At 35.9% G+C, this 23,854-nt stretch overlaps 1 protein-coding gene across 2 annotated transcripts in view; it reads left to right on the forward strand.

The window, feature by feature from the left end:
• Positions 1–23,201, forward strand: part of UBE3C (ubiquitin protein ligase E3C) — a 173,811-nt gene extending 150,610 nt beyond the window's left edge. For both annotated transcript variants that reach the window (XM_069084551.1, XM_069084554.1), the window contains exons 20-23: positions 1,014–1,202; positions 1,305–1,371; positions 3,688–3,818; positions 21,481–23,201. In XM_069084551.1, the coding sequence (XP_068940652.1) occupies positions 1,014–1,202; positions 1,305–1,371; positions 3,688–3,818; positions 21,481–21,651 (558 nt within the window). In that variant the 3' untranslated portion in view covers positions 21,652–23,201. The remainder of the gene's footprint in view (positions 1–1,013; positions 1,203–1,304; positions 1,372–3,687; positions 3,819–21,480) is intronic.
• Positions 23,202–23,854: the final 653 nt, after the last annotated feature.

A 23,854-nucleotide genomic window follows, 5' to 3' on the forward strand; every position in this document is an offset into this window, starting at 1 on the left:
AGTTAGTTGATAGATGGAATGTCAGCTGAGAGAGGAGGGAAATGAAGATAATGAGCACAATTTTAAAATCAGCATCAATTAAGAACATGGATTCAATGCATCTGAGATCTGGTGGTCCACATTGAATGTATTATATTCTTGTCATTGTAAAGATAAGACCAGTTCCTATGTCTTTACAAAATTTCCCCACTAAAATTTGGAAGAAGGCAGTCAGAAGAAACAATAGATTTTTGAACTACACATTCCAGAGACTTCCTTTTGAAATACTGGGTAGTTATCTAGAGGGTCCACATAATTCAGCTACTATGGGTTACTGGTGATCAAACTATCATCTTTGTAAGCAAAATAAATTCATTGTAAAGACTTACAAATACAGTCAAGTCTATTGGATGTTCTTGTCTAATTATCCTTCTGTGGAAAACAAAAGTTCATTTTGAGTGAAAGGATTTCTCCAGAAGTTAGTTACTTTACAGTGACCTTCATTAGCTATTGTGTAAGTGCAGAGTGTATATGAAATAAACTAGCCTGCTCTTCTTTCCCTTATAGAAGAAAATGAATAAAAGTCATTTATGAATAGGCCTAGATGAAATGGGGTCTGAACTCAAGGAGAGAATCCTCTTATCATTAAGATCATAATCCACTGAAAAATTTTTTGCTTCCCCAAGTTCATTTTCATTTTCTTCCCAAGTTGAATTTCTAGCTTGATTTCTGTCATAATTTCTGACTTATTTCAGACCTTCTGACTTATTCTTGAATCTTTAACAGAGGTGTGAATCTAAAAATATACATTTCTTTTTCAAAGATAGAACACAGTGCGAACTTTTGTAGAATCCCAATAGAGGTATTGCTTAAATATGCACATGCCTGTTTAACATTATTATTATTTTTTGTTTGCAAGTTTGAACATTTACAGGTTTTAAGATGCCGTTTCACACAGTGTATTTCCTCTGAAGTGTTTCCATCTCAATTTCATTATTAATATGTATTATGTTTACATTTTTTTATCTTTACAGGTAGTTGAACTAAAGCCAGGTGGAAAGGATATTCCTGTCACCAGTGCTAACCGAATCGCATATATCCATCTGGTAGCAGACTATAGACTAAACAAACAGATCCGACAGCATTGTCTAGCCTTCAGACAAGGTCTGGCCAACGTTGTGAATCTTGAATGGCTCAGAATGTTTGACCAACAGGAAATCCAGGTATTATACTTGTTGACTCTAAGAAAGGAGATTGCTTCACTGTGATAAAAAGAAGTTTCTTATTTCTACCCTAAACTTAAATTTTTTAATTTGGCATTTCAGGTATTAATTTCTGGTGCCCAAGTGCCCATCAGTTTAGAGGACCTCAAATCCTTCACAAACTATTCAGGTGTGTTATTGCTACTCTGTTTTTTTATATCTAAATTTTCTTTTATTTTCTTTATAGTTTAATTTAGTTAGTTTATATACTTTAATTTTCTTTATCCTTTAATTCTTCCAGAAGAACTCCCAAGTGTTCCATAAGTTGTTTCAGGTTCAATATAACTTACCTGTGAAATGTGAACATCTTTGTATTGAAAATGATCTGTAGTATCTTTCGTAAAGGAAGAAAATTCTAGTCAATAAATAAGCAAGTTCGGAGAACAATTGTTATTATGCATAATTAGAAAATAGACTTGTAATTAGTCAAGACAATCCAGCTAACTATAAATTTCTGTATATATAATAACATCCACAAATTACCAATTTTCAGGTCGTCAGAACTCAGTGAAATATAAAATATTAGGAGTTACATAGAAATAATTTCATTTTTCATTTTTGAATTAGAAGGTGTTTGGGGATGTTTTAATTCCCTTGGGGATGATGATAATTATGAACCATCCATTGTCATTGTACCATATGTTTACATAAATGAGTTCATAGAGCATTTTTATACATGTATCTTTTCTCTCTAGCTAGATTTTAAATTTCATGACAATTTTGTTTCTTTCAATTAACAAACATTTCTTTTCTCTCACTCTCCCCTCCCCAATTGAAAAAAAAATCAAAGAAAAAGAAAACCCTTATGGGGTTAGTCAAGCAGTGTTAGTTATATATATATATATATATATATATATATATATATATATATATATAGTTAGTTAGTTAGTTAGTCAGCTAACTATAGCTACATTGGGCATTTCCAAAAATATATGTAATATATCTCTTATATAACATTTTGCATGTATTACCTTGTCGTGATCTGGATACCATGTTTCACATTAACTGGTAGAATGCCAGATAATAGTTATTACGGTATGTGAGGTTTTGTTTTATACTTTTTGAGGTAGTAAATGGAATGAATAATCTGGATCAGTGTTAAGTATCAGAAAGAAAATTGGTTTTGGAAATTAGGAAATCTAGATTTTAGTCCTCACACTGACACTAAGTAGCTGTGTAATCTTAAACAAATTTAACCTACAACAAGTCTTTAAAAAAAGTTTCCTCAGAAAAAAAATGATTAAATTAGGTTATTACTCTGTCATTATTTCCAATTCTAAAATTCTTTGAACCTCTGAAAGTGTTTCTGTGCTATATAATTACTTAAATTTTCATTTTATCCCAGAAAGTTCTCTTTTTAAAGTTCTTTACAACAGTGACACTTTCTTATGCTATTCCATGAGTCAAATCTCAATGCCTTCTGTAAAAGCAAGTAGTGTCAGGTTGCAAGGCAGTAGTGTACACTATCAAGTCAGAATTTTAAAAGATGCAATCAATCTTGCCTTTCTTAATACCAAGAAATTGTCTTCTTGTCTGCATATCTTTATATTGAGAGCTTATACCTTTTGAAGATCCTAGCTATTCCAGTAAATAGGTTTAAATTATTATCATTTTCACTTAGGTACCAATTAAGACACTTTATTGATGTTAATTCCTGAGCACATTAGCAATAAAGGAATGGTATAAAGCAATTATTTTAGTTTTAATAAGCACTTATCTTGATTAAGAACCATAAACATCCTCATAGTATATTCTCAAATAGGGTCTAAACAGTTCCTGGGGTGGGTTGTTAGTCCAGTTTTTAGCATCACCAATAGCAGTCAGCAGTGTCCTTATAGAATTAATTTAGACTCAGAAGCCATTGACATGAGGAATTATTTTGAATTAAGAGTGGTAAAGTATTTTGTAAGTGACTAGGCATGTGTACTTTGTGAAAAATAAACCCTTTCCATTCCAGTCATATGAATATCAAACATTTGATTTTTGCATGTAATTGTCGCCCTTAGTTATTATTTATTTAGAACTATCACAAATGTGACACAAGAGATATTATCTGGTGATGTGTATAGTTCTTTCAGGTAAATTCCTTAAGACCTCTCTTACCAACATCTACTTCTTCATTAGGAGATATCTTTCCATTTTCCAACTTTGCAGATTAGAGTGGTTAGATCATAGTTGCATACTACAATGTCTTTTTGTCACCTTTGTTCCTTCTTCATTTTCTCCCCTTCTCCCTTGTGTTAGAGTCTTACTTTGTACCCCAATGGCCAAGGAAAGGGGTGTTCTTTCAAAATCTGCTTGTATTCATCTGACAGAAGGTGGAGAGCGGGTCCCGTGGATGGCCATAAATAAACTAGTCACCCTGAAGTCTTAAGTGTTTTAAAAAAAGTACTTTAAAAAACCTCAGTACATTATAATTTTAATAAAACATTCTTCATTTTCATAGGAGGCTATTCTGCAGATCATCCTGTAATTAAAATCTTTTGGAAAGTTGTAGAAAATTTCACTGATGAAGAAAAGCGCAAATTGCTCAAATTTGTAACAAGTTGCTCTCGACCGCCTCTTTTGGGGTTTAAGGTATGACTTTTAAGTAAACGTGCATTGTAAGCATTTGTTGTTATTGTAAAAGGCAAAGGAATATATATAGTATAGATTTAATTGACAAAGAATTGTGACCTTTTTAATATTGGAGAGAAAATATTTTTAAATTGTATTTGAAGAGGAAAGTCATTCTTTCCTTTGGCTTCTGAAAGTATGAGTTCTCAAAAATGTCCACTTTATATGATTGCAGATTTTTTTAGAAGTTATTTTCGACGGCTCATTTTCAGTGTAAGATACACATACATACATAATGTTTTATTTGAGTTAATGTTTATAAATTATGATGCACAGGATAATTTGAGACAGTAGACTAGACACACTACTTAAATTTATATAGTTGTCCCTGAAATTTGGAGAGACTTCTGTATGATGGAGTAAGAAGGTAGTAATTGAAGTAAAAAATGCATAGAGTAGGATTATAACTTTTCAGTTTGAAGTCACTTGGTTTTGGCTGTTATTTGTTGTTGAGTTGTTTTCTTCTCGTTTGACAGTTGAATTTTACAATACCTCTGAGTAAATTCTTCAATTTTAACTGTATTAGACATGTAATGATGTGCCGAAATGATTTATATTTTGTAGTGTATATTGTTTACTTAAATCTTTATTGCATCCTAAACTATGTAAGTGGAAGATTAAATATTGATATGCTATTTTAACCCGTTATGAAGGGTATTATGTGATTTCTAGTGTTTATTATATTAGAGTACATGGGCCTCTTTATTTTATGGTCCCTAAAAAGTCACCTCTTGTAGATTTGCCTATCTTTTGTCTTTAAAATAGTCTGGTAAATATTGACTAGCTTTATATTCATTTTATACATATGCACATATGCACATTGTGTGTGTGTATATATATATATATATACATACACATATGCATATATATGTGTGTGTACATTTTAAAAGAATAAGGCAAGGTTTTAACACTTTAATAGAGAATACAAACTAATTATGTATTGATCAATAGGTCAAATAACCATCAGTTGCCACATGAGCTTTTATAGAATATGTAGATAAATATTCACTTTCAAATAACCTTTGTTTAAGGAGTTCTGTTGAGTTTTTATCTTGCAGTGTTGCTGAATGAAATTCTTCTTAACTTTTCCTTTTCTTTCACACAGTCTAACAGTTTTAGATTGTGAAACTACCAAAAAGGTGATTAGTAATTTGTGTTTCTCTGCATAAATATAAGCCTGTAAACTATTTGCCTTTCAGTGAAAGATTTGTAGTAAATTGGAACCATAACTAAGTGAAATTATTAGCGTCAGACTACAAGGTAGTTGGATCATCGACTAGTTGGGATGTAGCCACGATTTTCGTGTTAGATTAGTAATCCAGGCCAAATAGGGATGTTTACCATTTCAGATATTTTATGTATTCAAATAAAAGACAGAATACAGCAAAGATATTTATATAGATGTACAGACAAGTATTTTCACTTTTTTTTTTTTTGCTTTGAGTTTATTATCTTTGTTTTGGGATTATGAGAATTTTCTGTGGCTAAGAATATGGCTCAGAATCTGAGAGAATGTCTTTGGTCTTACTTTCTTCATTTGCAAAATTAGCAAATTAGACTATCGATTAATCAGTAAACATTTATTAAGCAACTGTTGTGTGGTGGGCACCATGCTAAGCACTGGAAATATCAGAAGAGGCAGAAAACAGTTCCTGCATTCAAGGAGCGTATTATCTAATGGAAGAGACAGCAAGCAAACAAATAATGTATAAACAAACTATATATAGGATAAATAGAAATAATTAAGAGAGGAAAGCACTGGAATTAAAAGGGGTTTGGGGAAGCTTCCTGTAGAAGGTAAGATTTTAGTTGGTACTTAAAGGAAAATAGGAAGGTCAGTAGTCAAAGCAGAGGAGAAAGAAGAGCATTCCCAGCATGGGAGATAGCCAGGGAGAATCCTTAAAGCCAAGAGATGAAGCATCTTGTTTGTGGAATATCCTGGAGGCGTTTTGTAGTGAAGCATGTGTGTTAGGGAGTAAAACTGGAAACATAGGAGGAGGCATCTGTATCAGAAATATTTATTTCACTGATAAAGTAATTAAGATCAGTGAAATGCACAGTATCATAGGCCCTTCTACTTTGGGCTTCCTTTTACTTCATTCTCTTCTCTTTCTTGGACCATGAGTAAATCAGAAGGAACTAGTGTAAATCCAGAAACATCACAAAGAGGATAGGAGGAAGAAGGGGAATGAGTGGGGGAAATGAAGAACAGAATATGACAAAGACAGGATTGTGTAGAGAATGAGGAGCTTGTTAGAATATCCCAAAGACAAAGAATAGTTCAAAGTGAGGTATGTGGCTCTAATGCAGCCTGAGAAAACTAAATAAAGAGCAGAGGGTACCCAGCACTGTCCTCCATCTCTCCCAAGTCAGGAGACCATGTGAACTTGTGTCCTTGACATGTTTGTGAAAGACAATGTAGTTACATTCTTTATTTCCCCACATTTTAAAAATCTTTGTTCTTTTTTCCTTCTACCTCCTCTGTACCCACCACCCCAAGGCTACAGTTGAGCATGGATATATTTATATATAGGTATTGATATATATGTATTTATGTATCACTACTCCAGCAATCCCTCCCTTGTCCTCCCATTCTCCTAAATGTAAAGAACCCATCTATATACCCCTTTAAATCAATTCCCTCACCTTCCCCTCTAAAGATCCCTCCTTTATCCTCTCCCCCTCTATCTCCTTAGTTTTATTTCTTTCTAAATTTAAAACTTTTATATTCTTCTAGACTATATGTATTTTTTCTTCTTAAACCCATTCCCCATGAAAGTAGATTTCCCGAACTAACAGCCCCTCTCCCCCATCTAATTCCTCTGTATCAGTTCTTCCTTTTGTACCTCATTTGTATAAAATAATTACTCTTTTAGCTATTCTTGAACAGTTTTACTTTTTGGAGTCATACCATGTTCAGGTCTACCCCAAACTCTCTTATAAGCTACCTAATTACTAGTAACAATCTTAGACATAGGTTTTATATTTTCCATACATAGAAGGTCAATATTGTATGCTTATTTAGTCCCGTATAATTGGTCATTGGTGTGTATCTTATTATTTCTCTTGGCTCTTGTATGTCAAATCTTCTATTGAGTTCAGGGTTGTTGTTGTTGTTGTTGTTTTAAGAGAGTCCTGAAAGTCTGACAGGTGATCAAGTGTTCATTTTGTTTTTTTATTCAGAATTATGCTGAACTTTGTTGGGAACGATGTTTTAGGCCAGAGACCTAGTTCTTTTGATCTTTGATATAAAAACCTGTGATCTTTTAGTGTCGACAGTGCTAGTTCTTGCGTGATTCTAATTGTGATACCATCATTTATAATTTTTTTTTCTTGTTGCTCATAATATTTTGTATTTGATCTGAGGGTTTTGGAATTTAGCTATAATATTTTCTTAAATTTTCCTTTTAGGATCTCTATAGGGTGGCAAATGCTGGATATTTTCTACTACTGCTTTCACCTCTTCTTCTAATGCTTCAGGACAATTTTCTTTAATATTATATTAAGATTCTTTTTATGATCAGAACTTTTAGGTAGTCTAATTATTCTTATGTTTTCTCTTCTTGATCTGTTCTCTAGTTCCGTTGTTTTTCTTACAAGATGTTTCACATTGTCTTCTGTTATTTTTTTTTTTTTGCTTTTTAGAGGGGTAAGGGGAGAGCAGTTGGGGTTAAGTGACTTGCCCAAGGTCACACAGCTAGTTTTGTGTGTGTGTGTGTGTGTGTGTGTGTGTTTTAAGTGTCTGAGTCCGGATTTGAACTCAGATCCTCCTGACACCAGGGCCGGCGCTCTCTTCACTGAGCCATCTAGCCACCCCTATTTTTTCATTCTTTATATATTTTTTTTTATTCTTCATTTCTTGTAACTTCTCAGGCTTCCTCCTTTGCCCGGTTCTGATTTTCTTTTCTTTTTTTTTTTTTTTTCATTTGTTTGCTTTTTGGAGGGGGGAGGGCGGGGCAGTTGGGGTTAAGTGACTTGCCCAAGGTCACACAGCTAGTAAGTGTTAAGTGTCTGAGGCTAGATTTGAACTCAGGTCCTCCTAACTCCAGAGCTAGTACTCTATTCACTTCGCCACCTAGCCACCCTCCGGTTCTGATTTTCAAGTAGTCATTTTCTTCCTTAAAATTCTGAATCTCCTAGTTTTATAATTGTTTGACTTTCTTGTCATAATCTTTTTGTTTTTCTTGTATTATTTTTCTTTTTAATTTTTCCTCCATCTCTATCATTTGATTAAGTTCCTCGGTGAATTTTTTTTGAGCACGTGACCATTTGACATTACTCTTTGGGGTAGAAGAGGGTTTCTTTGCTTCAGTATCCTCCTCTGAAGAAGAACCCTTTTCTTCTCTATTCCCATAGTACCTCTCTGTGCTTGGGTTCTTTCACCTTTGCAGTTGGTTTTGGGGGTTTTTTTGTGATTTGTTTTTTTTGTTTGTTTTGGGGTAATAATTTAGTTTTTATAATCACCTCTAGTACTGGGGTGTGAGGGATGGTGCCTCTGGCCTCTGATCCCCTTCAGTTATCCCTCTGACCTTGAAGTCAAACCAAGACCTCTAGCATCCTGTAAGTGCTGACAGTCAGCTGAATCCCTGCCCCACTGCTTCTGTACTTATAGCTGGGTCTTCAACAGAGGTTTCTTGGATCTTCCCAGCTCAGACACTCAACTCCTGTCACTGTCCAGGGGTAAAAGTTCCTGGGACTGAGGCAGCCTCTCAAAACTACCAACCCCAGGGCTTATAGTTTGTTGTTAAAGGGGACCCTAGCCTGAAGGTGTTGATTCTTCACTGGGAGGGAGTCTCCTCCTGGAATTTTTCTTGAGGTCTTCCTCAGTTGTCCCAAGAAAACCCCTTTTCTGCCCCTAATCTTTTTGTTTTCACTGCTCTATGTTCACCCAGTGGTGCTATTTTATCTCTGATGGAAAATTTTGAGAGTGTGAAATTTTCCGACCTGCTCTATCATCTTCCCAAAATCTTCTCTAGTTATATTCTTTTTGCAGCACAGTAAAGAGGGTGGCCACACATGAGTCAAAACATCTGCCTTGAGGGGTGGGATCCACAACTCTGGATTACCAAGGACCATTTCTACAATAAGCACTTTGACTAATTTGCCCATAGGCAGATATTCAAATTATGGAAATAAAGATAAAGTTTTAATTTCCAGGGTCAAATAGATTGCCTCGCCTAAAAGGCCCTCAAAACTTTTTTTTTTATTAGAGTTCAGGCCATTCTCTGCCAGTTACTCTAGGATTGAGTTGGTTGTAAGAAATGATCCTGCAGGGTGCTGGATACATGCTGTCCTGTAGCCTCCTCTTCTAGCTTAGAGCTCAAGCTTGTATAGCTCATAGGATCTTTTTATTTTTTTAGTTTGCAAAAAAACAAAAGTTTACAAGTTTAATAAGATTATTAAAATCTATTTTGTAAATTCTTACAAAGGACTAGTATTTTAATAGTGGCCAGAGTAAGCATTTCTCATTATTTTTAATTTCTTTAAACAAGTCTTTTTAACCTTTCTTGGCGTTCATTGCTTCTCCTGCAAAAACGAGATGATGTCCAGGTACTGAAAACATTTTATTCATATTTGTGAGTTTGTTTATTGCTGGAATGTACTAACAAGATTAACTAAATAGCAAAAATATATATTATATCTAAATCCTATGAATGAGAGCTGAAAGGACCTCAGTAATCATCTGGTTCCAACCTTTTACAAAAGAGGAAACTAAGGCTCAAAGGTCACAAAGAGAGTAAGAAACAGAGCTAGGATTCTGAACCTATTTTATAGTAACTTGTAAAATGTGAGGTTTGCTAGCCTACATTTTAGTCTTCTTAGTCATTCACTTAGGTATTTAATAAGATCTAGAGAAACACTACTACTTGTGGGAGGGCAGAGAAAAGCAATACAAGATCAATTTAATTTCACTGACATTTATGAACTGCCAGTGTCTGTGAAGTCAGCACCAAGACTTCAATGGAAAAAAAAAAAGATGGCTTGTCCAACCTAGATAGATTGAGGCAACCACCACTGTGACATTCATTTTCATCCCTTTAGCTTATTAACATTTTAAGAAAAAGAAGGCAAAATAAATTTTTTTAAAATGACTGCCACACTGGCAATAACATTAGAAGATTAAAATGTGGGAATTTCCATACTTTGTGAACTCTGGAGATAGAGCTTGTTATTTTAAGCAATCTGTTCAGAAACAAAGCAGTTTTCTTCAACAGCATTGCCTGACCCCATAGAATCTTAACATCACAGCCTGCTCATTGAGGAGAAGACAGTGGGAGAGCTGGTGACTGTACTGGTATCCAGACAGAGAAGGTGCAATTTCCATAATTGAGAATCCATCTTTCCCAGCTACCATAACCATTTTACATTCAGATAAAGCCCAATGTAGATAGGTATCTGTTTGTTTTATGTTTTATCATGTTATGTTTTACCATGTCATAAGTAGTTTTTTGATTTGTCCAAATATCGCAGCCTGAGGTTATGAACAAGCAGTGCCTATCAATAGTGCAAACTGAGTCATTGGTGTCTTCAAATTTTGGAACTGATTTTGCACTTCCTTGTTGTAGAGCACCCAGATTTTAAAATTTAGAATTTTTTATTTTTAACCTAGTACACTCAGCAAAAGAACTACCTTTGTTAGAGTTAGTTCAGGTTTATTTAATAAAAGAGGATATCTTTCAGTTCTGAGACTATAAATAGAACAGGCAAGGAGGCATCATTTGAAAGTTATGAGAGCCTTTAGTGCCAGATTATTGGAGAAGAATAACATTTGCTAAAGCTAATTAAACTTTAATAAGTTTAATAAATGTGATTGTTACATACCAAAAAAAAATCATTAAAGTGCTGCAGAAAATTGTTAAGTTACCATCAGGTCACATAATAAATTGATGATGATTCTCACTTTGAACCATTGCAAATTCCCGTTCTACTGTGTTTAATTATGCAAGAAATGGTGCCCTTGACTTAGCATTTCAATGTAGAACTTCATTTTTAACACTTTTAAGACTCAAAGTAGAAATTTCAATTAGCATTGTGAAAGGAACAGTAAAAATGCAGCATTTAGCTGTGAAATATATTTTAAGCTTTTCCCTTACACAATAACTTTACTAGTTCTGACTGACCTCCTGCCTTCAAGGTCTTTTTATTTTTATGCTAAAGACTATATAGTCTTTAAAAAAAATCTTTTTTAACTTCAGAAATCAAATTCTCTCCTTTCAGTGTTGTGATTTTGAGAACATTGATGTTCATCTGTTGGTGAATGTTTACCAAAAATTTTAATAATAATTCCTTCTCTGCTCTCTTTTGTCTCCTCTTCCAGCTTTATTTTCATGTAAGTCATGCATATGTCTTATTCCACTCTGTGTTCCTTGAAGGCTGAGACCCCATATTATCAAAATTATGGTTATGTTATACGTAAACATACTTAGTACTAACTTCTGTATACAGTAGGTTCTTAATCAGTGTTAATTGACTTGAACTACTCTCTCTTTAAGTTCTAATTGACATTTACCGTACCATTTCTGAGGTTGGTTGTAAAAAATAAATGAAACACTGACTTTTTTCTACTGACTAATCCAGAAAAGATGTGTTAAAGTATCCCTTTAAGAATATAGTCCTAGGGGCGACTAGGTGGCACAGTAAATAGAGCACTGGCCCTGGAGTCAGGAGGACCTGAGTTCAAATCTGGCCTCAGACACTTAACACAAAAACTAGCTGTGGGACCTTGGGCAAGTCACTTAACCCCAATTGCCCTCCAAAAGCCAAAAAAATTTTTTTTTTAATATAGTCCTAGACTTGTCTCTCTTCCATCATATTTGAAAAGTGGTTGTCATTTTACCAGTTGTGCCAGTACTAACCAATAGATAAAGAACAGTTATTTTTTGACAGTAATGTTAAATTTGTTTTAAGATCTGTGCTGTAATGCTAGAGAAGAAAATCAGTATAATCTAAACAGCACTTAATTATTAGGAGTTAGGAGACCTGAAATCTAATCTTCATTCTGCCATTAATTAGTTCTGTGACTTGGGATGAATCATTTAACCACTCTGATCTCTTTTTCTCATCACACAGATTAGCGTCTTGGACTAGATAATCTTATAGTTCTCTCAATAACATTTTATATTTTTTTTAATTCAGCACATTGAAATCCATGTATGGTACAACCCTTAGCAAGTTAAGACTATTTGAATATTAAAGAGAATCCCAATTTTACTGGTTACTAAGGAAGGAATAATAAATAAATCACATTTTTCGTATCATATATATACTTACAAACCATCTTGATATATTAAGATGCTTATATCCAGGAATGCAGGGATGGTTCAGTATTAGGAAAACTATCAGAATAATTGACCATATCAATTATAAAAACAAAACAAACAACAAAAATCATATGATTATATCAGTAGATGTAGAAAAAGCATTTGACAAATATCACCTATTCCTTTTAGAAACTAGAAATATAGGAATCAATGGAACCTTTCTTAAAATAAGTATCTAAAAGCAATAGCAAGCATTATCTGAAACAGGGATAAGCTTGGAGTCTTCCCAGTAAGATCAGGGTTAAAGTAAGAATACCCATCATCGTGGCAGCTAGGTCGCACAGTAAATAGAGCCCAGACCTAGGAGTAAGGAGGACCTGAGTCCAATTTAAACTGTTGACAATATAAAGTACTTGGGTGTCTGCCTGCCAGGACCAACCCAGAAACTATATGAACAAAATTACAAAATAATTTTCACACAAATAGACAGATCTAAACAGTTGAAGAAATAGTAATTGCTTGTGGGTAGGCCAAGTTAGTATAGTAAAAATGACAATTCTCCCTAAATCGGTTTACTTATTCAGTGCTTTCCCAATCAAATTACCAAAGAATTATTTTATATAGCCAGAAAAAAGTACTAAGAAAAATTCATCTGGAAGAACAAAAGGTCAAGAATATCAAGGAAATCCAGGGGTGGAGGGGTGGAGAGGTGTGGGGGTTTGGGAATTGCAAGTTAGACTAGCGGTTCCAGATTTCAAACTATATTACAAAGTGGTAATCAAAACAGATGGTACTGGATAATAAATAGAGTGGTGGGTTAGGTTGGCTACATAGTACACAGTAGTAAATGACCATAGTACCCTCGTGTTTAATAAACCCAGAGATCCAAGCTTTGGGGGTAAGAACCCAACGTTATGACAAAAATCGCTGGGAAAGCTGGAAAGCAGTTTGGCAGAAACTTATCAAAGATGAGGATTTCACACACTAAGATAAATTTAAAATGAATAAATGATTTAGACATGAAAGATGACATAAGCAAATTTGGGGAGCACGGAAAAATGTACCTGTCAGTTCTCTGGATAAGGGAAGAGTTTATGACCAAACACGTGGTAAAAAGGATCGCAGAAAGTAAAATAGGTAATTTTAATAATATGAAATTAAAATGTGTTCGCACAAACTAACAGAGCCAAAATTAGAAAGAAAACGGGAAGCTAGGGGAAAACTTTTTATAGTAAATTTCTCTGCTAAAGGCTCCATTTCTCACGTATAAGAGCCATTTCCCAGCTGATAAGTAGCTAAAAGATACGAACAGGCAGTTTTCAGAAGAAATCAAAACTATCAGTAGTCACGTGAAAAAGTACTCTAAATCACTACTGATTAGATAAATGCAAATTAAAGCAACACTGAGATACTACCCGGTAGCATCAACATAATATTTACAGCTCCCACGATCATGATAAAGATAGTGACTGTAAGTATTGCATGACATTCAATCAAAAAATATGCCAAACTCTCCAGATAGAGGATAGAACTGAAGCATTTATTTATACACCAGAAAACCAAACTCCAAAACCAGTCAGCCAGTTCCATCATAGTACCAAAGGTATTCAGAAGCCATATTAACACTGAGAGCCACAGCATCCTTCAGCCTTCCCACAAACCAATACAAGATCAATATCTACTTAGGAGCCTTTCTGACTCCTTGTCTGAGGTCTTCCTCCCACCTCTCCCAACCCCCCAGCTCTGACTCCCAGTTTCCTTTGGGCTCTGCTTCACTTCAGGCCAACCCCTCCCACCACAGGCTCCATGTGATTACATTCAGCCTATCAGGAGGCAGAATTTACTTCTAAAGCAGGGAAGGTTTTCAGACTCCCCCCCTAAGTCTATTCAAGGGCAGGGAAGATCTTCATATTCACATTCTCATTACATACCCACAAGTGTCAAATTAGCTAACATGATAAAAAAGGGAAATGGCAAATATAGGAGGGGATGTGAAAAAATAGAGACACTGATGTACTGTCCATACATTAGTGGACTAGTCCAACCATTCTGGAGAACAGTTTGAAACTATGCCCAAAGAGCTATAAAACTTTGCATACCCTTTGATGCAGCAATGCAGTGACTAGGTCTGTATCCCAGAGAAATCAAAGAAAAGGATATTTATACAAGGATTTTTATAGCAGCTCTTGTGGTGGAAAAGAGTTGAAAACTGAGGGGATGCCCATCAATTGGGGAATGGCTGAAGAAGTTGTGGTATATGATTGTGATGGAGTACTGTAAGAAGTGATGAGCAGTATCATTTCAGAAAAACCTGGGAAGATTTGCATGAACACATGCAACATAAAGTGAGTAGAACCAGAAGAAAATTTTATACAGTAATAGCATTGCTGTAAAGATGACCGGTCAGCAAGATGGCGGAGTAGAAGCAGGACGTCCCTGCTACTCCGGCTCCCACCTTCCCCAATCCATGTAAAAAGGGGACTCTAAACAAACTTTGGAGCTGCAGAACCCACAAAATGACACAGAGAAGCTAACCTCCCACTGAGGACAGCCTGGCAGGCCGTCAGGAATCGGCCAGCACAGTGCTGTGGGAACCATGACTAGAGGCTTTAGCCCTAGGGCAGGCCTGACCATCCACCAGCTGGAGGGACTCCAGATCAGCAGCAGCTGTGGCCATTTCCAAATTTATCAACGCATAGATGCAAGGTACAAAGTGAGAGGTCAGTGCAGTCTGGACTTTGGGACCCAGTAAGTGGGAATGCATGGCTTTTGCCCCCGGGGCGAGAAGCTGCTGAGATGTTGGCAGTGCCAGCCAGCGCCACATGGCAGCTTCAGCTCCTGGCCTGCAGAGTGTAGGGGGACCAAACACCAGTCTGAGGGGTAATCGCTCTTGCTTTAACCTTCTTGGATCTGGATTGCAGTCTAAGGTGGAAGTCCTGGGGTATGTGTCCAGCTTGCCAGAGCGTGTGGAGACCTCAGGGAGGGTACTCATCTAATACCTCCGGCAGCTGAGAAAACCCTAGCATTTGGGACGAAAGCTCCCCTGTCTGGTGATAGTCCTACTGTGGCAAAAAGCCCAGGGGTCAAGTGACTGAGGCAGTGATGGCTAGGCAAAGGAAACAAAGCAGACGGAAGATTCCAACATTAGACTCTTATTTTGGGGACAAAAATTTTCCAAAGCATGGAACAGGAAGAAGACAGTGAAGTCAGAACTCCTGCACCAAAAGCTTCAAAGGAAAATATGAGTTGGTTACAGGCCATAGAGGACCTTAAGAAGCAGATAAGAGAAATGGAGGAAAAATTGAGAAGAGAAATGAGAACAATGCAAGAAAATTACAAAATGAGTCAACAGCCTGACTGAGGAAAATCATACCTTAAAAAATAGACTAACTCAAATGGCAAAAGAGGCTCAAAAAGGCAATGAGGAGAAGAATGCCTTAAAAAGCTGAATTTGCCAGATGGAAAAAGAATCTCAAAAGCTCAGTGAGGAGAATCATTGCTTCAGAATTAGATTGGAGCAAATGGAAGCTAATGACTTCATGAGAAATCAAGATGCTGTTCAACAGATCCAAACAAATGAAAGAATAGAAGGCAATGTGAAATATCTCATTGGAAAAACCACTGACCTGGAAAATGGATCCAGGAGAGATAATTTAAAAATTATTGGACTACCTGAAAGCCTCATGATCAAAGTAAGAACCTAGAAATCATCCTCCAGGAAGTTCTCAAAGAAAACTGCCCTGATGTTTTAGAACCAGAGGACAAAATAGAGGTTGAAAGAATCCACTGATCACCTCCTGAAAAAGATCCCAAAAAGAAAACTCCTAGGAATATTATAGCCAGGTTCCAGAATTCCCAGATTAAGGAAAAAATATTACAAGCAGCCAGGAAGAATCAATTTGAATACTGTGGAAACATAATCAGGATAACCAGGATCTGGCAGCTTCTACACTGAGGGATCAAAGGGCTTGGAATATGATATTCTGGAAGTTAAAGGAGGTGGGATTAAAACCAAGAGTCACCTACATAGCAAAACTGAGTATCATGTTTCAGGGGAAATTCATGGTCATTCAGTGGAATAGAGGACTTTCAAGCATTCTTGCTGAAAAAAACAGTTGAATAGAAAATTTGACATTCAGATACAAGAAGCATGAGAAGGTAAACAGGGAAAAGAAATCATAAGGAAATTATTAAAGTTGAACTATTAACATTCCTACATGGAAAAACAATAATTGTAACTGATGAAACTTTTCTCAGTAGTTGAAGGGAATAGAAATATATATGTCTATATATGAGGGTATATGAGCATATGAATACATATGTGAATGTGTGTATATATGTTTACAGGTATACATAGATAGAGGGCACAAGACCAATTTAACAGGAAGGGATGATACTTAAAAGGTGAAATTAAGAGGTGAGAGAAGAATATAATGAGAGGAGATGGGGAGAGACAGAATGAGGTAAACTTATCTCATATAGAAGAGGCAAAAGGGAATGGGTCAACCTTATTCCCATTGAATTTGGCTTGAGGAGGGAATGAAATACACACTAAATAGGGTATCTCACCATCCAGGAGAGTAGGGGATGACAGGGGGAATGGTGGAAGGGGGGGCAGGCTCGGGGGGAGGGAAGTTGGAAGCACCCACTTTTGAAAAGGGATTGGATCAAAGTAGAGAATAGAACAAGTTGGAGGTGGGATAGGAGGGAGGGAAATATAGTCAGTCTTTTACAATATATCTACTATGTTATTGTTTTGCATTAGCCACACATGTACAACCTATACTGAACTGCTTATCTTCCCAGTAAGGGTGGGTGACAAAGGAGGAAGGGAATGAATCTGGAATTCAAGGTTTTAAAATCAAATATTCAAATATATATATATATATACTATTATTAATACTATTTTACATGTAATTAGGGAATAAGATATACAGGCACTGGGGCATAGAGATCCACTGGAAAAGTTGAAAGGCTATGGGAGAAAATATGGGAGAGAGCAGATTGGAGGAGGGGATATCCTGTGGGACTGCTATTTTGGGGCGGTGAGTAGGGGAAAAACGGGGAGAAAATTTGTAACTCAAAATCTGGCAGAAATGAATGATGTAAATCAGAAGTTAATAAAGCATTTGAAGAAAAAAAAGATGATTGGGCAACTGTGAAAGACTTAGTTTCTCTGAAGACAGTTCTAAAGGACCCATGATGAGAAATGCTGTCTACCTCCAGAAAGAGAACCAATAAACTCAGAATGCAGATTGAATTTTACTTTATTTACTTTGCTTTTCTTTTTTTCTTTTTTGTCCATTTTCTTTTGCAATGTGGCTAGTATAGAAATACATTTTGCATGACTTCATGTATAATCAAATTATCATCTCCAGAAAGGGGCAAGGAACAGGAGGGAGGAAGAGAATTTGGAAATCAAAATTAAAAAATGATTGCTAAAAAATATTTACATCTAACAAAACAAAAATATACTTAAAAATAAAAGAAAGTTGCAACACACACTGCACACATGCACACAAGATATATATCTATACCTGTATGGTCATTATTTTATTTGAAGCCAGGCCACTATCACACTTGTCACTTTCAGTTGTCGTAAGGATACATTTAGCAATTCCTAACACTGTAATGCTGATAAATAGAATTTCTCTTGCAAAAAACAAATAGTGCAATGAAAGATAAACAGGGAATTAAATTAATTTGTCGTGATAGGGAAAATAGATGTAAGAAAAGCAGATAAATGGAACTTAGAGAAGTTTATTGACCTATTAATTCAGTATCCTTAAATCAGAGTGAATGGTACAGATATTATTTCCATCAGTTTCTTATAACAATTTTTACTAAATGTTGGTTTGTTATTTCTCGTGCTTTGATATGTGTGAACAAGGTCCAGCCCTACCAGAGGGCTTCAGTTTATAAATTGTAATCGGGATAAAGGAAAAAACATCATTGCTGTTTTCTTTCATGTAAATACTTCCAGCAAGAGAAGAACTTCTGAAGAAAGAAATAAGAATGAATTATACATAACTTTACATTTCCCCACAGCAGGGAATAGCAGGGCCAACCTTGCATGTAAAAGGAATATGTAAATGCCTACATTATGTTCCTTTTAGGATGCTGATAGAGGTGCCTGCCCTGGCTCAAAATATTCCTCCTACCAAGTTGCCTTGGTGCCTGAAATTCTAGATTGATAGTCTCAGATTAAAGTATTCTGTCTTCAGTTCTCTGGTAAAAGGCAAATGTTGTTATTGCCACTAATACCTAGGATTAGTTGGTATGATAACTGTGTTTGGGAGATAGGGTGTAGGACTTTGATGAACTAGTTAGTTAGTATGGGCCCAGAGTGGGCAGAATGAATGAATAATAGAACTATAAGGACCACCTTAGCTAACCAGCCCAGTGGAAAGTCCCTTGGGATGTGGAGTTAGGAAACCTCGATTCTAGCCCTGGCTTTGCCTCTGACTTGGTTTGTGAATGTGGTCAAGTCACTTAATCTTAGTATCTCTTTCTTCATTGGGCAAAAAAGGGGATGGTGTCTGAAACCCCAGTGGATTAAATGATTTTTGTTCTGTAGGAATGGATTGCTTTAAAAGGTTTTAGACGGAAATTTACATGTTCCAATCGACTGGTTTTGAGCAAGTTAGATTTGAAGTTGATTTTGAAAATTTACCTTAACTTTTAAAATATTCAATAATCTTGGAAGACTTTCTCCTAATAGTAATTTTTACAGTCATAGTTAAGATGGATCATCACCATCTTGCCACCATTGTCTTAAAATACACCCTATTTTTTATCTTTGACCACTTGCTGTGATCAAAACAAAATGGCACTTGTTTCATGCATCCTTTTCCCAAAACAATAGACACAATATTTTTCTTATTTGATTGAAGGGTTTCATGAAAAAAATAGGCTCCACCTTCAAGGAAAATGTCTGGAAACATTCCCTGCCATGCTTCCCCACACTTTGTCCTTTGCTTTTTGGAAAGATTAACTATATTTTCATCTAGGTTCCAGCAGGGCTGAGGAAGTAGACAGAAGAAAGAAAGTTAAATTGTTGACTGGCAATAGGAAAATGCAATATGACTTATTTTAAGGGACCTTTGAGATTCTTTTCATTGTGTTCACTTTAGTGTCAGATCCCTTTCATTACTGATGTTGGTCCCAGGCTTATTTTAAGTATATACTGTTATGCTAGGGTACTACAGTAATAAACTTAGCATTTATAGTAAAAAGGAATGTTTTACTTTAGGGTGTTTGTTTTTACTAGCATTATTAATACTTTGAAGTTCTTTTCCAAAAAAATTTTTTGTGCTATTTTTGTTTTGTTTTTTGGAGGGGCAATTAGGGTTAAGTGACTTGCCCAAGGTCACAGGGCTAGTAAGTTTTAAGTGTCTGAGGCTGGATTTGAACTCAGGTCCTTCTGACTCTAGGGCGGGTACTTTATTCACTGCGCCACCTAGCCACCCTGTTTTACAAATTTTTAAAGTAAATATACCCTTCTTTCTGTTTTACCTGAATGTCCTTCCCTATTCTTCAGAGCTCTCACTAAGACTGGCATTTAAAAAGTATGAAAAATTCAAAGAAGTGGGGAAAAATATTTAAATCCATTTAAGGATTAATGTAGATTTTAAAAAGAAGGAAAGAAACAATTCCCAAAGAAAAATATGCAAGTAGTAGTTGGGGCAGCTAGGTGGCAACATGAATAGAGCACTGGGCTTGAAGACAGGAGAACCTAAGATCAAATGTGGCCTCAGACACTTGATACTTAACTAGCTGAGTGACCTTAGGCAAGTCACTTAACCCTAATTGTCTTGCCCCCCCCCCTCAAAAAAAATGATAGTAATAGTGACTGGACCTATGATTTCATTGGTATAGGAAATTCTCAGATAAGGAAATTTCCTCTGCCAATGCAGATTAGCATCTTCTCTGCTGTTTATGGAATTTATAGAATTAGTGAAGTTACATGACTTGCCCAACTAGGATTTTCAAAGGCTGGGTGTGAACTCAGGTTTTGCCAGCCAGTTCTCCAGTCATTAAGCCATTCTGCCTATGTAGATAAACAAAATGAGTATTAAAAGGCAGGTTACTTGCAACTGAAAACCGTTGGTACTGTATTATTTTATTAGTCAGTTACAAAAAATAAAAGGCAGCTTGTTAGCGATTAAAATCACTCTTGCATTCTAGTAATTTGGGAGAATATGGGTAGCTTTGGGTTTCAGCACATTTGACTTCTATATAAAAAACAAAATGTATCAGTTAAAGTAGAATCTGAACAGTAATTCACGATTACAATTATTTAAATAATTATAAAACCAAAATTTTTTTAGTTTGGGAAAAAAAGATTGAAAGGGAATGTGGTGGGGAGGCCAGGTAGCACAGCGAGTAAGAGCACCCGCTCCAGTGTTGAGAAGACCTGGAGATCGAATCCCAGGCTCAGACACTTAGCACCCACCCAGAAACACCTGGTCGTGTAACTTAACCCCAGTTGCTTAGGGGCGGCCAGGTGGCTCAGCGAGTAAGAGCACCAGCTCCACTGTCGGGATGACCTGGATCAAATTCGGGCTCAGATACTCAGCACCACACCCAGAAATAACTGGCCGTGTAACCTTGAGCAAGTTACTTAACCCCAACTGCTTTAAAAAAAAAAAAAAGAAAGGGAATGTGGAAACAAACAGGATGTTTTTATTGCTTTCTTAAAGTTGAATATACATTTTTATTTGGTGTCATAAATCATGTGAAATATGTTATCCTGAATGTTCATTTTTGTTTATTAGAACTTTTTTTTGGATGGCAGCCAGCTAAGCTTAGAATTTTTCATTTTACCCAAAAAAGGAAGAGTGACATTTGTGGATAAGACTCAACTGAGTCTCTGCTTAAAGTTTTCTGTAGCAGTGCTTTCCATATCCTTTTGTCCCTACTGTGTCCTTGTATACATTGCCAAGTACATGATGTTCCTTATAAATAATGTAATAAAGGTGCCAAGAGATAGATGCCTATATTGACTTCTCAAATTGTCCTGGTGCTTGAAGGTTTATAAAGCACTTTGCTCCCAATAACCCTGTGAGGTAAATAGTAACATACCCATTTTATAGTGGAGGAAACAAAAGACATTGCAAGGTTAAGTGATTTGCTCCTCATGGTCAGTGGTGGAGCAGATTCAGACCCAGGTCTGTTATGTGCAGCACTGTTTCCACCGTAATGATGGTTCTTAGTACACCAAGGGAAAGAAAATATTCTCTAATGTCTAGTTGGACAAACAGTTCATGCAAGTTTTCTTTGTTGGCTTTTATTGACTGTGTGCTGTCGTAAAGTAAACTCAGAAATAAAAACAACCTTTCCCACTGAATGTATTCTTTCAGGAGCTGTATCCTGCATTTTGCATTCACAATGGGGGCTCTGACCTAGACCGACTTCCCACTGCCAGTACCTGCATGAACCTCCTGAAGCTGCCTGAGTTTTATGACGAGAACCTTCTCCGAAGTAAGCTCCTGTACGCCATTGAGTGTGCTGCTGGATTTGAGTTGAGCTGAGTTGTGCAGAAGCTAAATGCAGTGTTCTGCAAAGAGAAACTAAGCAGTGCCTCCATCATAAGCAGCTCCCCCACCAACCAACCAAGGGATCTCAGGCTAGGTTTCTGCAGCTCTTCTTTCTTACCAGATGTCCTCCTAGGTTTATTTTTTAAAACACACATGATTTTATTAAGTAACTCATTTATTTACATGGACACCGCTTTCCAGTGACTCAAAATAATGCTGTGCAGTGTGGCTCGTTTAGTGTTTATGCCAAGAAGAGCACATTTTAAGAACAGTGGCAAACTCAGTATATACAGTGAATTAACCAAAGATGAAGCTTCCGCTTTGTGCTGTTCAAATAAAGATAACTTTATGAGCTAGCAATAAAGTTATAAGTTGCAGCACGTTGCTTAATGGGATATAACTGGGCAAATGTCATCTTGAAGATGTATGCAGACATCCTGGGCCTGGAAGATTAAAAATGCTTGTCCTTAAGCCCCCCCTTATTGCTTCTCATGTGGTTGAATTGTTTACAATCTTTAGTTGTTGCAACTAAAACTTAAATGCATCTCTTTTCTGCTGCCTTCTCCTGAAATGGTAAGCTTGAAAAATATGTAACACTGATAATATTTTATTTGTGCTTTTGAAACCATTTTCCAGAAATGGGATTAGCATGCTTATTTTAAGTACTACATTGGGCTGCATCATTATGAGTTGGACATTATATTAAATAGATGTGAAGTATACATGCTTCTTTGTTCTGTTTCTCCCCCCTCTCCTACCCCTCATGCCTGTACAGATTTCTTTTGTTATGTATCCTATTCCTATGACATACACACTACCTGCAATAGTAATGACTTTGAAAGAAAATACATTGTACCATCTATTAAAAATCATTTGAACCGAAGTAACAGGCTTTATCTTTTGTATCTGTAGCCTGCTGTGATCATATTCTTTCTATGACTTCGCTCCCTTCAATTGTCATTTCTAGGCTGTAGAAACCAACTTATTAGTTGTTATTTTTGTGGCTTAGCAGCTTCTGCTTTCAGCTGCTGAGTTGAGTGCTGCTGTTTAGACAAGAAGGTGGGAGGGAACATGTTGCTGAATATGATTTGATTGCCAGGGAAGCATCTTCCTTTGATATAGGAAAGAAGCTATTCTCTAATAATAAGGCACTTTATGGGTTCAAGATTTGTGTTCATATCTAATTTAGCTGATTAAAAACAGTAAACAACTCAGAGCGTCCATTGTGAAAACAAAGTGCATTTTCTCTAAGGATAGATAGGGAAGGGGGGGTGTATGGATAATCACCAGAATTTATAATCAGTTTCTTGGTCATCTCTATGCTGAAAATATTTTACTGTCACTGGAGTCTCTGTTGGATGTCATATTTAATTGACAGTAACCAGCAATATACTTATAAATGTGGGAAGACTAAATGATGCTTGTAAGATCTTTACCGGTATCAATATAAATTGTATAATTTCTTAATTTGGGTAATAAATGAAGTGTTCAAATGCTATTTGTAGTCTTGGTATACAGAAATAAAATAATTGTTTTTCTTTTTATTTTGCTTTAGACTGCTTTATTTATGTTGAATGTTGCATACTCTACAAATTCTTTACCTTGTAAGTTGGTTTCATGTACATTCAAAATTAAATATTTAGGATGGAAGAGAGATCAGTGATTGCTTTATTAGCTTTCTTTTATTCAAATCTGAGCCTGTTTATTTGATCTCCTTATTCTTTAGTATTTTAAAGTTGTTTTGGGATTATGTTGATTGCCTTTTTTTTCCTGGACTATTGTTTTTTTAAGTTCTGATACAAATTAAATATTTGTATTAAATGCTCATACTTCCAAGGTTTGGGTCAGTTATGCTCTAAGCTAATGTGGTTGACTGCATCTAAGTACACTAATCCAGATTCTTTTATAAGCCCCTCTTTCTCACCACCAGTTAATGTAATCTTCATAATATAGATTCACATGTGGGTAAAATTCTATCCCTAAAACCTAGTACTGTAATAGAAGAACATGATAGAGCATGCCTCACTTATAAGGCAGATTTACTAAGTCCCTGATATCAGTGTTATTAAAGACTTATGTTCTGTTAGTTTTTTAGTGTATCTATTTCCTTAGAATATGAGACTATGACCTAGTAAAATGAAGGTGGCCCCATATTTTTCCCAGGTCTATGTTGAGTTTTGTGTATTGTCTTGGAAAA

The sequence above is a fragment of the Petaurus breviceps genome, unplaced genomic scaffold (genome assembly GCF_028583685.1).
Source record: "Petaurus breviceps papuanus isolate PSGF00001 unplaced genomic scaffold, PetGlider_PUasm1.0 115, whole genome shotgun sequence".
NCBI lineage: Eukaryota > Metazoa > Chordata > Mammalia > Diprotodontia > Petauridae > Petaurus > Petaurus breviceps.